The 17,369-nt window shown below is 40.9% G+C and overlaps 1 protein-coding gene across 2 annotated transcripts in view; it reads left to right on the top strand.

Moving 5' to 3' along the window:
* LOC115415393 (MAM domain-containing glycosylphosphatidylinositol anchor protein 2) overlaps window positions 1-17,369 on the top strand; it is a 200,537-nt gene that overhangs the window by 125,955 nt on the left and 57,213 nt on the right. The window contains exon 9 of one of the 2 annotated variants that reach the window (XM_030128949.1): window positions 8,706-8,999. In XM_030128949.1, the coding sequence (XP_029984809.1) occupies window positions 8,706-8,999 (294 nt within the window). Of the gene's footprint in view, window positions 1-8,678; window positions 9,000-17,369 lie in introns of both variants that reach the window. The other variant, XM_030128948.1, reaches the window with a different exon arrangement.

The following is a 17,369-nucleotide window of genomic DNA, read 5'->3' as shown; positions in this document are numbered from 1 at the left end:
CTTGAGGTTTTACAGGATATGTCTGATCTAATCTGTTGCTAAAAATCCAATGGAGGGAACTCAAGCAACCCCTTGTACCCTTTTTATGTATCATTTTCTTAACATGAGAATTTCCTCGTTAGACATTGACAGAAGTCCGACTCTCCATCTGTAAATAATCTACAACAGCTACTTTCTACTGTAACCCCTGGTTACATCATGCACAACTGAACAGTACCAGTAACACTGCATTACAATGGTTGTTTAATTGGACTTTTTGTGAACCAAAGTTGACTCCATCGGTACAACTAATCAGAGACTTAACATCCATTATCCTTCCATCTAATTGGCTGCTTCCACCATTGTTCTGACTAACACTTGCATACATGTATACAGCATGATTATAACACAGCATACCAATCCACCTTGTCTACTGAACTGCATCATTGTAGTTTCAATCATGGCATGTTAAGTCGTTACAGCTAAACTCACAGCAGCCGAACTTTACATCTTTTAGGTTTTCAGCTACACAATTGTACATGACTAGTTTTAAAAATTGACATGTAGGTGCTTAGATAATGAAAACGGTTGAAATCTTAAAGACAACAATCCAAGGATAAAACAAGCTGTCAAACATTTATTCTGCTCTCTATTGTGTTAGATATTAACATCCGTCAGCCCTCTGTTTGTCAGATGTACAAGAAAGGAGCCTAGAACAGCTCCACAAAAAGGCAACAAAAGACAGCCTGGCTTTCAGAAGATTGTTACATAGCACATTTAGTACAGTTAACAATAACTTTTGTGCTTAATCACGTCCTACAGGCGCTGCTATAACAGTGCAAGGCAATATTTAGAGAGACAAAGCCATAACACATGTAATTGGACAAGAATGGTAGTGTTTATCTGTAATCTCCAGTGTGAGGCCAATCAATGAGCAGCAAATGTGTGGTGATGCTCCAGTGTCACCGCGCATTACTTCATCACCAATCAAGTCCTCAGGGGGATGTGACCTCAACGACTCCACGCCTCAAAGACCAGTCACCACAGGTTTTCACTGCAGATTTTTCTGATTTTTCACATGTGGGATTCCCACAGGCTGGTGTTGGCGCTGGTAAACAGGAGATATCTGCTTTGCTTTCAATTCACTGGCGTGTGTTTGGTACTGATAAATGACTTTTGGGTTTGTGTGATGTTTTGCGACTCGTGATGGCGAGTGGGTTTATAGCAATTTATTTCCACCTTTACACTTGCAACTAGAAGTGCACAAAGACATCACGCACACACACATCGATAACACATTCGCACACTCGTTCACCCTTACACCCTGTTTTCCTATCGCACACGCTATGTGCTGCCACTCACAGTGAGAACATGAAAGCAGTGTGTCGACCTTGGCTGCGTAATTATTGTTAGATAATCCTTTGATAATCCCAGCGCTATAAAACAGTGGGATCAATCGCACCTGCCAAGATTGTTTCCTCATTATCTTTTAAGTAGTGCAGTCTCTTCTTTTGGAGTGCCTGGGTGATGCCAATGCATTAACACAGACCCTTTAATGTGCAAAAAAAATCCTGACTGAGGAAATAACCAAGGAGATGACTGACTATTGTGATCATATGAAATGAAAGGTTTCCTTTAGGCTTAGGTGTGATTGCTTCTTAAGCTTTCATTGTTCCAGTCAGATGTGTGGGTATGAAATATTATGAAAGTGTTGCGTTGACATAGAGCTGTTTCTGTCATAGGAAATGATATATTGAATTTTGCTTCTGCCAGTTACAATTCCTGCTGCTATACCTGCATGTGACTGGACTGTTTTCTTAGAGAATGCCTGTTATGTGTGCTGGTTCTTTCAGTCAGATTGATGCCATGAATCACAGAAGTGTGTTCAGTGAGCAGCACAGTATAGTTGCTGTGTACTAAAGGGCTTTGCGCCTCTGCTTTGCCATACGCCTGCAGCCTGTTTTGGGGTGAATAAGCCCTGTTTTTGTTCCTGTGCCTGTTCTCCTGAAGGGAGAAAGCCCGAGCTGCAATTAGAAGTCTTAATAAAAGCGTTTAGAGGAGATTACACTGCAGGTCTGCCAGGGTTTCATGCTGGGGAAGTGGTTGGAAAGCGATTGAGCCTAAAGTGTCTCTAGTCTGAACACTTCGGAGCTCACTGGCTGTTCCAGCATTGGCTCTGGTTCCAGATTCCAAACCCGGGCTTAGCCTGAGCCCGCAGTGTGTCCTTATAAAACAGAATATTTATTATCTTCCATTCTTTCAACTTTTGATGAACACATATTTCAACAGCTTTCATGACCCCACCCCACCCCACCCTTTTTTTTTTTTTTTTGGCAAAACAGCGCTAATATTTACTATTGTGACATACTCATTATATAAGCAAGTTCTTTTCTCATCTGGGCTGTTGAGATTACAAGACTAATGCTTATTTATGAGCGTGGTCTGGAAATGAGGACACAGACCTCCCCTTTGGATACTGTCAGGATTAAGAAGAAACACGAGACACAGGAACATCTGAAAAGAGTTATGAGCATTAGTGTAAAACATAAAACATCCCATAAACTTCTAAAAGCGACTAGCCGATTAATCCTCTCATTAGCTTGTGTGTGGAGTGTGTGTTTTGTGGGTGTGTCTTACTGGATTATTGTTAGATGATGTGATTATTGTCGTTCTGCGGCTGTGACTCTGAAATGTCATTTAGCTTCAGATTGTTGGTACCACTGGGACAGCTTAGAGATAAAATTTTAATAGTGTCTAGAGTTATCACAGACGGATTCTTGACATTTCCAGCCAGTTTCCAACATTGATTCACACTGCTGATACCCGCTCATTGCACTCGCTGTTATAATTACTATAAATGTTACATTCCAACATCTCTGTTCCATAAAACTGCATTTAAAGTCTGCTGTGAAGCTCTTGTCTATTGATCGGAATTAACAAAGTACAGTTCAGGCCCAGTGCATGGCAGTACAGCTCGTCTCTAGTCTGATTGATGTCACAGAGTATTAGGATTGAAAGTCACTTTTTCAACCTAAGATAAATCCTTTCATGATGAGCCTCTCAATTAGCATACTCCTCACACCTGAAATTCTGGCACCCCCCAGTGTTTCTGTCAATCTAAAGAATCACTGCAGTTAATGAATTAAGCAAATCAATTAAGTGCTCAGTTGATTAAAAGATGAGCTGGTTTAATAAACACAATGTACACTATGTTCTTTTTTAACATTGAATTTGAGTCGTGGACAATGTCTGTTTGACTCTGATTTGTTATGAGCTGCTATCGTCTGACTGACTGTATCACATATGACTATAATAGACAGAATGACCGCTGGCTGTTGACTGTGCTGATGTGCACATTTCAGCAGAAAATTCACTGACCCCCATAAAGAGAAAACCTGGTCTGTTCCTTGACTCGCCTTCAGGGTGAAAAGGTTTGACTGTTGTTCAGAGCTGGTGAGTGGAAACACTGGAAACAACACCTTTTTCAGAGACACACCAAGTTTTTACAGAATACAAGTCTTTGCTAATGTTTGTTCATTAAACTTTAGGCTAAAATTGACATTGACGGTTTTTGGTCTGGTTTTTGGTGTATTTGTAAGTACAGATAAAACAGGACATGTGATGTGGTGTGCTATCAAACACCACACCAAATGGGACTCTTGATAATGAGATATCACAGACCACCATGACTCCCAAAATTTAGTTATAAACTCCAATAGAGCTAAAATAATCACATCTGAGAGACGTGAATCCCAGCATTGGATTAACAAGCCAATAGAGGTCCAGAGGCAGCCCCAGCAAGTGCTAAACTTGGATAAAGGGGCCTAACAGCTGTCCCACAGCTGGGATGCTGCCCTCATAAATCTGCCGTGTGACAACAGTAGATGCCGCAGTCATGCCACTTCCACAATGGTAGGCATATAACCACCTGGCAGCATATGCCACTACAACACCTGTGATGTCTCTGAGTAAGGTGTTAAAACTACAGGGTGAAAAACACACTGTACACAAACACCTACATTTACAACTTATGGAAGATTGTGAAAATCTGAGGATGGCAGACAGAAGCATAGCTGTTGTTTGGATCGTAGATTTCCTGGGATCCATTTTGTTTTGTGATAAGTCAATAAAATCTCTTAATAAGACTTGATAACAGAGCACAGAATGCACTGTGTACCTGCATATAGCCTCAACTGCATCACCTAAAGCCATGCTTTATGGAGGTGGGCATCTGGGAAATCACCTCCCTGTACAGCTGGGAAATCTGGGAGGGAAACATGAATAAGAAGTCTCTCATTAACTGCTGTTCAGGCCCTAGAGCAATGTATTTAAACTTTGGGCCTTCCATCGGAGTTACTCACTACCGAGCAGCACAGAAAGCAGTTATAGCGGTGTATATGTTTCCATTTTCTCAGTTGGCATTGCTTACAAACAGCATACTGCCCTCTTTTTACTGGTAAATGTTCAAAAGCCAAAGGTAACATTACAGAAAGCAGATATCAAAATGGAACCTGTGAAAGCATTAGTGTTGAAAACCTGCTATTCTACTATCTCACCCACATAAATCCATGAGTGCTTTGGGTCACTGATCAAAAGATAACATCTTATAGGAAATGTATTGTGCTTGCACACACAGCAATATGATGGGTTAGTCTGGAGCATGTTGCTGCAGTCTTTCATTACACTAAACCAAATCTGAAACCATCTGTAGATATTTATCCCACATTAGCCTCTGGTTATATAAATGCAGCTCTCATTCGCACACACATGCACACACACACTCGGTGACACTGCCACAGTGGACCTACAGGACTCATCTCTCTGTCCCCAGAGGTCCAGGACTCAGACTCACATTGTGACCAACTCATTGGCCTCAAGCTGTCTGAACACACTCACATACACATACAGATACACATTCTGCAGGAGTTGCAATAGTAGAGAGCGCTATGTTGCCATGGTGATGGAGAGTGATGTCGTAGCAGTTACCCAAAAAGGGGGCAGCGGAAATGTTTATTTTCAAAGACATCCATACGCACCACTCTACCTCTCTACGCTGTAAGAAAATGCAAAAAGCCAGATATTTCCACTTTTGCAGTCGGCTCACATCGCACTTTGTCTGCTGCGCTGCTCTGTGTGGCTTTACTCGGGCCAAACAAGGAGCCTCAATTTAGGCATGCAAACTACAGACAAACACACATAGACATAGCATTTTTAGTCAACAATAAACAGTGCAGAGCTTTCCATTGAGAAACTGAGGCAGGATCACAGCATGGTGTCACCCGAGGGCGAGAAGAGAAACACTCGGCTATGCACACATACACATGCAAAGACATACAACCACATAAGCACACGCTACACAAGCATACGCGCACAGCGGGCATGCCCTGCAGGCATCACTGGCATTTGGATGGCTTTGGCACAATGAGAGCACAGTGAGGACCTGTAGTGGGTTCTCCGCCACACTGAGCATCGCAGTGGTCAGTCTCACATACAGAGGCCGGGTGTTCACTTGGAAAGAGAGAGCAAGAGGAATAATGAGATATGGAGTAAGCAAGTGAGGAGGAGATGAGCAACTGTCTGAGAAAACGTATGCCTGTTTGCGTTTCCATGATGGTGTGGAGAGACAATGGCAGCTGATAGCCAGTATTTGTGCTGCCAAACCCAATAGGCAGACAACTGTAATTGCCTGCCTAATCTGGGCTGTGGAGAGGCCAGGTGTAATGATGGCAACTCAGTGAATACACCTCTCCTCCACTCGTTAATGGATGCTCGCCGCTCCCCTCCTATCCTGCTGCTGTCAGTTCACCATCTCACTGTTTGGACCCAAGGAAACATTTGGGAAAGTGAAGAAAATATGCTGTGGAAAAAATATGTCAGCTCTTGACACTGGGCTGCCTCAGTTGAGACGTTGTGTGAATACCAATCAGCAAATGTATGAGAACGAAATGAATGTCCGCTGTCATTGTTTTCTGCAGAGATCATTTTAGCTGGTCCTTTGGTGCCAAAAAGCCTTGCCAAGACTTATCTATGAGAAGCCAGTCTTCATTATCACATGCTAATGAAACCAGCATGTTGATATTTTGTGTAGTCCGGAAGCTATAGCAAAATATAACAGTGTTTGAATTATTTTCAGTATTTTGTAAGACTGTGCTTTAACAAAAACCTTGGAAAGAGCTGCATGCTGAGCCATGCCCATCAGTTTGATTCATGTATGATTCACACACAGCTTTACATTTTGTGGCTTTAGCACTGTGAATGGATAAATGCTGAATACCCTGTTAGCTTTAAGGAAAAAATGAAAGCCCAACAGCTGCTGCATTGAGATGGGATTGTTACCTCACACCCAGACAGAAATGAGGTCAAAGGAAATATAGCTGGACTCACTTCACTTTAGTAGAGATTGCTGGTGATTTCATCACCATGAAACTTCAATGTGGCTTGACTACATTCCAGCGGTAGGATTGTTTGGGCAGAATGACAGTGATTCAGAAATCATCAGGGAAGCATGACATGGTTTCATCATGGCTGAGAAGATGCACACACTCCTAGATTTGCTGGCAGTAAACTATTTTGGGAGCAGCACTACAAAATAGTCTTGGATTCTCATGATGGTTTGGACTTCCACAAAATGCACACACATACAAACACATGCAGCACTCTAGGAGCTGATGCAATTTGCCAGATTTACTAATTAAACAAATTTACTTGGCCAGCATGTTTGATGAGGAACCAGATTGCCTTTTTCAACCTGCTAGGTTTCCTGCTTTCCAAACTTAGGACACATGAACTTTGCATATGGTAGGGGATGTTACAGACGTACATTCATTAATGAATATTTTCCCCAATCACCACAGGATTTAATGTCAGGATTAGTATTTTGTATTTATTTGTATTTATTTATTTAGTTACAGGACAGTGTGTATTGGCATTCGTTGCAAAGAACAAGATGCATGCACCAGATTTAGCAGAGAAGCTAATTTCCGTCTGTTGTCCTGGATAAAGTGATTTGCATCGTGTCTCCATAAGGGGGCAAATTCCTCTAAAGTAACTTTAGAAACAGGTTTACAACCCACATACACATACATTCACAGAAACCATGAAAATCTGTCCAGCAATTTGCCACTCTGCACTTCTTTTATTATTCATTGTTCACTTTCAGCCAGGCTCTAAAATGTCCGTTAAACAAAGAGCAAAATATTTATTGGACCATATTTTGTTATGCGGCCAGCAATAATGCTATATCACCTTTGGGAGGGTTCTGTTGTAAACGCTCTGAATTATATGATGCTGTGGATGAGATGGAGTAGCTGCATGAAGGAGGAGGGTAGGGAAATAAAAAGCTGTGGAGGGTGATGGTAATAATGTTGGTGATAAGAAATATGAAAGTGGAAATGATGACGGTGGTGAAAAGTGTCCTGGAAATCATATTATGATGAGACTGTCAAGTGATGACGATGATGACGGCAGCGCTCCAATACCGATGATTCAGATTCTGATGTCAGTGCATACAGTGGTGATGGTATTTTAAGGGCTCATTGTTTGGCAGACGTAGTACTGCAAACAAAAGAATATTTGCTGGTGGTAATATGAATCACTGCATTTGCCTACCTTTATGTCTGTTTCCACTGCAGGGACTGTTAAAGCTCCATAAAGCATTTCATTAGCTAAAGGCCTGCATTTCAGCTGAAGGAACCAGTGACTGAATTATTTTCTCTGCCATAGTTCTTGGTGACAATTTAGTTTCTACTCTCAGGGTCATATTTTCCAATGGCCCATTAACTGTACAGTAGGCTGAGTTTGAAGTGATAAACTTTTCCAAGTGTTAAAACACAGCTTCAGGCTTAATATCTTGTGTACAGCTTTATTTAAACCTTGAATAAGCATTTTGTGTCACAGCTATCTGTGCTAGAATGAGGGGTGGATATTTCTTTTAATGGTGTTTAATGTCAAAAACAGTTACGCTGTCAGATCTCTTAATAGCCTGAAAACAGCAGAATGCAGAGAAAATGAGAGAGCATTTGAACTAGCTGAGAAGATGAGTGAACAGGAAAGTAAGATGGAGTAACCATCATGAGAACAAAATGAGGGAGACATGAGAAATTCAATTTAATTGAGTGGTGGTGATTGCATTTAGTTTCTATAAAACATTCATATGGTCACTGCTGCTGTTCTTTATCTGTTGAAGTACAGTGACATTGGTTGCTTATGTGTACAAACTGCATCTCAAATGCAGCTATCTTTTAATCTGTTACAGTTGTAAACATAAATTGACATATGAGACTGTTTGGTCCTCATTTAGAAATTGTGTATTTCTTGTGGGTTCCCATTACATAGAACTGCAGAGTCAAAACAGTACATATACGTTGACTGTTATAAGTGCAAGGTGCATTTGCTTGTCTGCCATTTAGTGCATTGTTCATTGTTTGCCATTGCTTGATTACATTTACACTGCCGTTCTCCATGACTATTGTACTTGAAGTACATGCTCAAATTGTTTAGCTACAGCTGTTAGACATTAACACTGCTAGTGTCTGCATGGTCCTTCCATACAAACTGTGTATGTGGCTGAGATGCTGTTTTTTTCATTGCCATCGCAACTTGGATGCTCATTCGCTTCCCTCCTTACCTTCCACGCCACCTCTTCCCAGTTGACCATCTCCTCTTACCCCGCCTGCTGACTTTCTAGAGCCCCATATCAGTCCCTCCTCTGTTTTTCTCTTTCTTAGTTCCCCCCAACCTGACAGTCCCCCGGGGCAAGTCCCCCCTGGTGGCCCGCGAGGGTGACACAGTGGAGCTGGAGTGCCTTGTTTCAGGAAAACCCAAGCCCATCATCCTGTGGTCGCGAGCGGATAAGGAGGCGCCCATGCCAGACGGCAGCATGCAGATGGAGAGCTACGATGGCGTGCTGCGTATAGTTAATGTGTCCAGGGAGATGACGGGCTCATACCGCTGCCAGACCAGTCAGTATAATGGGTTCAACGTGAAGCCCCGTGAGGCTGTGGTGGAACTGATTGTACAATGTGAGTAGACCGAGAGTGGGTATTTTTCTCAATGTGACTGTGTCTATATATATGTATGTATATATGTACTGCACAGCAGAGATGTGAATCAAAACTGGCCTCACATTTTCGATGCACTGGCTAACAATGATTCCTGATGCATCTCAATCTATCATAATCTCACTTTCATGTATTTCTACACATGGCTACTTATCCCTTGATTAATACACGCTGTTCAGATCAGCCTGATCCCTATTGTATTCATAAAGTGCCTTATATATGTGGATATGCGGATAATACCAGTATACATATGACCTTCCTCAGAATGTCTGTATTATGGAAACAAAATATAAATCCTACTCACTTCTCTGTTCGTAATACTAATAGAGGTTTGAATATTCATTTGCTTCACAATTAGATCTGATTATGATTTTCACACCTCTGCTGTACAGTGTTCTAATCTTTGAACTTGTCGCAGAAATTTGTGTTTATGTGTGTGGACGCTATGTGTGTCACTTGGGTTGTGCGTGATTTATTTCCTTCTTATGCTGTGTAATTAATCTGTATGTGTACCTTTGGTCCAGTGTGACCAAAATTGAACATTCTCGCATTTCGTTCCTTCCACGCCCATCCAATTTCCTACTGACGGCTTTAAAATTAATCCAGTCCCCCAGCACCCCGACTCAGGTCTGAGAAGAAACCATTTTGAATCCACCTCTTATACCACAGGGAGGACTTTTATCTACAGAGCATAAACCGAGAAAGACTAATATTAACAGAGGCATAGAGCTGTAGATACTCATGTCAACATTTATTAGTGTCTCTTTACGTGAATTTTTGTTTGTGTGTGCGTGCTCACATCAAAACGGAGCTAAAGATTGCGTATCATATCCAATGGCCTCAGACCCCCCACTACAGATGCCCAATGAGAAACCCTGTTTCCTCTTTCAGACCTGACATTCAAAGATGGCTTAGCAGCTAATTAGCGGGTGGCTAATTCACTCCCACAAGTATTCATTTTGTATTCATTTATGGAGATTTGAATAGAATATTTCAAGTGGACTTTAGGATTCAAAGCAGTGTCAGTCATCCAAGAGCTGGGGATATTTCTCCACCAAAAAAGAGCGGAAGATGGATGAGAAGGAAATGAAAGCAGCCCATGTCGGGTACTCACGATTTTCTGGCAAATGATAATGCGAAATAGAAAAAGTGTCATTGTTTTCCTCATGGCCTACTTAGATAATCCGTACATTCAATGTTACTCCATAATCTAGAGGGAACCTGAGTAGCAGTACTTTAAAATGTAATGTAATTTATGTGTTATGTTATATATTGCCATTTTTAGTAATCTCTCCATTGTAGCTGCTATTTTGAGGGGACTTGCTTAACATATAACTACAGAAAGCAAGTAAATTGCAGCAGCTCACCCTGAGTTGTCTTTCAACATGAATTTGACACTGCAAATATTTTGATTGAATTGGTACAAGAGCAGCCCCCGTTCTTGCCAACAAGGATTAGCACATAATTTTGCCCCTCATTTTTGGAGAGTTTTTATTGTGCTCCTTGCTATGGCATTCACGTTTCAGCTTAGCTGTTTCCCACTGCGCTGTGCTAAGAGAATTAATGAAGTTTTGATGTGCTTTGAAGAAGACTGTTGAATTCCAGCTGAATTGATTATGATTATGCAGTGATGACAGCCCATATCAGAGGTTAGTGGCTTTGCTATGCACCAATGCTGACACTAAAAAGTAAACAAAGGATTTAGACTCTAAGATGCCCTTCATTAATTAGTAACGCTCGCTAGATCTGCTGCCTCGTGCTAGGAGGGAGTGGTGCAATAGAAATAACTCATTCGGGGCAAATTTAAATGGGTTCCTTGAAGCTCTATTTTTTAAATAAATGTGTTCACAACCACCTTTATTTGAACATTTACCCAAGCCCTATATTTTAACATTACTATAGATTTAATGAAATATGCACGGGTAGGAGAGGAGTTCTGAAATTCCCGAGTTAATGTGAAAAGCTGCATTATAGCTTAACTTGCTAATAAATACACCTTTCGGATCTGTGCAGGAGTATAAAATGTAGAATATTTTTAAATGTAGTGGAGCGCAGGTCAGAGATTTTTAATAGCTGCCATATGCTTGCTTTTAGTTGGTATTAAGTAGTTGACAAACAGAGGAAAATATCAGCTGCCAAAATGTGTATTGGGAAGTCTGTCAAATGACTACATACATAAATTCATATATCAGTGTGACCCAACAAATATGTTTCTAAGACAACTTACATATACTTATAGTAAGCATATGTTTGATTTTTGCCTCTGTTGTTACTGCAATGGAAGAGTGTTTGACCAAGTGTTGCATCACATAATGCCTAGACTCATGAGTCATGTGACACTTAGTCATATCATCTCTGCCTCAGTTGGTGAAAGAAAAATGAATGGCATTCGCCTCCAGCAGAGTGAAGTTTACCAACACAAGCAGCAATAGGTCACAGTTATTCTGGTTTGGGTTGGAGATCAGTGGGGGTATTTACTGTATTCTGTGTAGCATTTATCTCAGGTCAGCATGATTATAAATGAAAGCAAAAACGTTTATAGTCTACCGATGTCATTATTCATGTTTCTTTTTTTGTTGTTCATGCATGCTGGTTATTGAAAATTTCTTGTTTAGTAATCCTCATCCTCAATAAACCATAGTGAAGACATGCAAAGCAGGGTCTTCCATGCACTGAGTCAAAAATAGTTCTTCTCATAGGAGAGTAAAACCATATAATGCGTTAATCCTTAATTAAAAAGGTTTTTAGAGAATGAAAGCTATTTATTTTAAAGAGTGCATTAAGGAATTGAAGAAGACTATCCGGCATCAGTATGTAGGATCAGCAACTGGCCTGTTGTCCAGTATGACAGATGATCTTACAGAGGAAGAGGAAGCATAGGAACTTAACAATGCACTAAATGTATGCCGAATACTAAAATTCAGAGCCTATGGTTTACATTCATTACAAGGCTGTCCCAGTTAAGTCCAAAATGATATAGTTAAAGCTGAAAAACAAACTCAATTTTCAAGGTTACCTGAAATCTTCACAAAGTAGGGTATAACCAAAGTGCAATTCCCAGGACAGTCTACAACCTTTGAGTGACCCGAGCAGAAGAGTGGAGGTCATCGTCATCACCATTTGGAGCGAGATTACTCTCCTCTGACATGCGAGAAGTAAAGGTCACCTCGTCTCACAAACCACTGCTGGTTTTTCCTTGTCTCTGTGACAGCGGACAAGGGTCACTATCGGGGAGTGACTGTTGTTAGTGACACTGGGATAGATGAGTCGTGCCTTCGATGCCAAAAAAGGGGGAGCCTGAGGTTCCAAGGCCTCATGAAAGACAAACTAAACTAAATGTATTCCTCTTCTTTGCCTTAGCATGATGTTGCATCATAGGATGACTCACATGAGTTCCACTAGCGTGCACACAGATTGAGTGAAGTGCTTGAATTCACTCCTGATAATTCTGTTTCTTCCTTTTAACACAATTTATTACAATTATGCATCATTAAGTAGTATTATTTTAACAAAGCACCTCTTCTGCACTCCAGCTCGTGATGTCATGCAGCACTTTCATCTGTTCCGACATCTTCAAAGCAGGACACATAATGAAGAGAGTTATTAGGCCTTTGCTATTGATAAATCAATCATTCTGCCATGTTCTCGCTTCAGAGCCAGCTCTGCTCGTCGTCTTGTTACTTATTGATAGCTGGCATCAAAGCCCGAGATAAAAAGTACAAACAATCTGCACTTGAGTTGTTACATTGCTTTGACACAATTTGAGCAAAAATGGGGAGAACGTGTTCAGTGTGTGTGTATACGTCAAGGCAAACTGTTGACTCTGAAACATGGCCAAATGCATGTTAATTTTTCCTCAGTTTGACAATTTACTTTATTAACAGAATCCAGCCTTGCTTTTGTTGTTCGCTCCATATGTCTGTCGGTATGCCCCCTCCCTTTTTACTGTTGGCCTGTCTCATGGTGTGTAAGCACAAGCCAATCCCCCTGAGATGCTTTTCTCGCCTGCATTTCCAGGTCCCAGCATGAGCCACCCGCCTTTGGTGGTGAGCCATGTGCAAAGCCGCGTTTAGTAACTTGATCAAGGGACCGAGGTACAGTCCTCTGAAGCAAAGAGCATTAGAGGCATGAAGGAACGACTCTGGCAAGTCAACAGCTTTGATATGTAAAAACCTGCATCTGTTGGCTGGCAGAGGCAACGCCAGGAGGAGAAGCAGAGGGAATGGAAGACGTCTGCCTTTAGAGTCATCGCTGTAATAGAATTGCAAACGCCAAATCCCAAGCTGTGACACCTTAATGTACTTAGTCAAACTGACTTGGCATGGTCTAAGGGCTTGAGAGCGGGAGTGAAGAAACACAGTGAAACAGAAGGAAGAGAAGGTATAGAGTGGTCTCCTGTCCTAGTTACCACTGTCTATCACAGCGAGAGTTATCAAGCTCTGCATCAGCCCAGATGCACAGGAATCTCTTATCCAGACTTCCCTTCTGTTCCTCCTCACGTTGCCCATGACACCTGCCTGATGCAAGCGCGCGATTGTCCCCCAGAGCGAACGCGGCGCTATCTGACGCACATCAAAAAGACACACCAGGATAAAGACCTACTGTGTGTGCAAAAGTAATGAGCAGAATTACACGATTATTGTTTTTAATTAATTTCCCTCTCTGCATCAAGAAGGCCTGCAATGCTGGCCCCTGAGGCCCACTTTAATGTGAATCATATTAGAGCGATTCACATTAGCCTAACGCCAGTAAATTAATCTTTTGCATTACAGCAGGGCTCACACACTGTATTTGGGGATGAAATTTTAATAACCTTTTTTTTTATGGAACAATATTGGACTGATCAGCCGCATCAAAGCCACACCAGAAAAGGTCAGCAAATATGTAGGTTGTAAACAGAAGCGTGTGCAAGGCTAAGACAGAATAATTTATAACTTTGTCAATGACTGAACTAAACCTATTAACGGATCACCAGGCCACTTCTCGCACTGAAGAGTCGACATTGATTATCATTAATTGTATATTTAGCTTCATAAATTACCCCTAAGTTTAATAATAAAATGGTAATGCAGATGGTGCTTAAGTTCATTGTTTGATTGCAGTGGCTTTAGCATGAGGGAAAGAGGGCGCTTTGATGCACAGCAGCGTTTCTCTACATTATTCAACACAGGGACTCATTATGAATCAGTGAATCAGGGTTATCATTTCATATTCTGTATATATCTGTTTGACTTCCTAATGAATGCTACTTCCTCTATTAAGACTTGATATTGAAGCATGTTACGTTACAAAGGTTAGTCTCCCACAAGAATACTTTTGTTTTGTATCCAAAACAAGGCCCTTGTTTTTCTTTACTCCCACGTACAGCAGCTGAAGGCTGTTGTGCATCTGTGTAACGACGTGAGAAACGTGACATAGTGATGAATAAAGCATCGCCATGTCACGTTTTAATACAAGATATGTCAACAGCCCATAAATAAGTAAATGGATGTATCAACAGTGATCGCAAATGTCACAACTGTTGCAGCTTAAAGGAGAAAAGTAATAGAAGAGGACAAAGTAAGGGTAATTTAGAGATTAATTTCTTAATAAATGCTGGAAAGTTGCTCTAAGTGTATAACAAGACTTAACAACATAATACTGAATGTATGCATAGTATTCTTGTAGCACCAATAATGAAGGCACTTAACAAATTCAGGTCAAGGTTTTGAAAATACTATAAAGAAAAGAAATCCAACAAAACCTCCAACAGCCTAGGGCAACAACAGCAGGGAAGAACATACGCTAATTGATACTAGTATCGACAACTTGTGTGAATGCAGGGAAAATTTACCATAAAGATGCTCTAGGCTTGAAAGAGGTAATGTAGCCACCTAAAACAACCCACTAAAAAAATCATCTGTTTAAGTGTACACAGTATTTAGAGTATTTTTGCCTCAGACAGCCCTTTTAGATGCTTCTCGTGTATTGTTTTTGTCAAGGGATTCTGATGGTTTTGAAGTGAGCAGTGAAAATAACGCATACTGGTGTAACAGGCCAAAGTATACCCCTGACTGGAATATATAATGGATTAAAGCGGCCTAGGCCAGATTATACCCCAGGCATATACTACTACTGCAAATTTATGTGCTTTTGAATGTGTTGCAATGCCTCTGCTGATGTTCAAGTCACTAAAGGTCATCGATTCTCTGGGAAACAATGGAGTAGGACGATCCCAGAGCCTCGTCCAGCATAAAAAGAACAGAATATTAACATGTTTAGAGTGTTGTTCTGGCCAAGGTGTTCAGGAATTTAGGAAAGGGGTTGAATTTACCAGCAGTGATGATAAACCGGCCAATGAACGATGATAAGCACAAATGAAGCTTAGCAGAGTAGTCTACTGACACAGCTAAAAGTACACTACCAGTCAAAAGTTTTGACTCACCTTCTCATTTAAATGGCATGAGGTGGACCACAGATGGCCAACAAGTGCTCAGCATCACTGGGAACTCCTTCAAGACTGTTGGAAAATGTTTCAGGTGACTACCTCATGAAGCTCATCGAGAGAATGCCAAGAATGTGCAAAGCAGTAATAAAAGCAAAATGTGGCTGTTTTGAAGAATTTGAAATATAAAACATGCTTCAAGTTATGTCACACTTTTTTTAACTACATAATTCCATATGTGTTCATTCATCGTTTTGATGCCTTCAGTGAGAATCCACGATGTAAGTAGTCATGAAAATAAAGCAAAACCAGGAGAGTCCATTAAAAAGCGTTAAAGCATTAAAAAAAAAAATCAACATTACTATGTGTCAATGCTGGTGTAACAGGCCAACATATACCCCAGCCCAGAATATACCTGGATATAAAGCGACCTAGGCCAAAAGATACCAGAATTAGTGTTTATCATCCAGGGTTCCTACGCAAGTATGGAAAGTATGGAAAAGAATGGAATTTGATTTTATAAATGTCCAGGTCTGGAAAAGTATGCAAAATGGAAACAAATGTATGGAAAAATATTCATGTTTCCAAGATTGTTACCATTGTTCTATTTTCTAAAACATAAAATTATGAATATCTAAAAAAAATAAAAGGATTGATCTGTTTTTTTAAAGGCGCTTGCTAGCGTAGCTAAAATGTTTGTGTGAGAGCACATACAGTAGGCTAGGTCCCAGAAAACATTTGGGCAGATTGACGAGTTGAATGCCCAGCTTTCTGCTCTTATCCTCCTACAACCCATTTTAAGGCCCACCCAGGTGTTGTCAAGTTTCACTGCTGCTTCAACGGACAGATGATGTCCACACACTGTTTGTGAGTGAGCTATTCAACATGCCTCGTATGATCGTTGGTAGAACTCATAATGGGTAAATGTAAATTCTCTGACAACTGACGGGCTCATAAATCCCAAATATAAAGACTGGTTCAAATTTTTTTCCAAGACATCTGGAAATTAGGGTCTGGAAAAAGTTATTTAAAAGTTAAGGAATTTCAGATGTGTAGGAACCCTGATCATCATTCATTGGCCGGTTTATCATCACTGCTGGTAAATTCAACCCCTTTCTTAAATTCCTGAACATTTTGGCCAGAACAACTCTCTAAACATGTTGATATTCTGTTCTGTTTATGCTGGATGAGGCTGTAGGATCGTCCTATTCCATTGTTTCCCAGAGAATCGATGACCTTTAGTGACTTGAATATCAGCAGAGGCATTGCAACACATTCAAAAGCACACAAATTCACAATAGTACGACTGTGTTTCTCCGCCTTATTTACATATTTTGATTTTTTTGTGTGCCCCGGGTGATTAATACATTTTTCTCTTTTTCTTGAAGCATTTCCCAAACTGTACAGAAGGAATATGTTATATACATTCTATACTATATGTGCATGTGCCATAAAATACAATTTATTCCTGCTGGCTTGCCCCTAGGAATCACATGTCCTTCTTTAGATGCATTCACCCTAAGCCCAGTGAAGAAGAGAGAAACCCATTTTGTTTGAAGCTGAAGTTTATTGTAAACCAGTCAAGCGGTATTCCAGAAATGCAGGAGCATGCATGCACATAAATTCGCATCAGCTTGCCACTCACATATAAAAACACACATGCGTATTTCCCCCAAGTCTGCCCAGGTCTTTGTTCTGTCCTCCTCCCTGTAGATGGCAGTCTGTATGGACCATGGGGAGAAGGCCTCTGTGCTCCTAAATGTTGTTTTTCTTCACATTACTGTCAAGGTATTCGCCGGTGACTGATGATGGATTACATCTCAGCCAGTGCTCGGGGTTTTTCCCTCAGTTTGTGACTTACAGCTACCGAGGGCTCCCACCGCCCTCGCCGCTACTCTAACCATGGC

This window comes from Sphaeramia orbicularis, chromosome 24 (genome assembly GCF_902148855.1).
Source record: "Sphaeramia orbicularis chromosome 24, fSphaOr1.1, whole genome shotgun sequence".
In the NCBI taxonomy this organism is placed as follows: domain Eukaryota; kingdom Metazoa; phylum Chordata; class Actinopteri; order Kurtiformes; family Apogonidae; genus Sphaeramia; species Sphaeramia orbicularis.
Note: the sequence above shows the minus strand (reverse complement) of the source record. Positions and strands in the feature narration are given on the sequence as shown.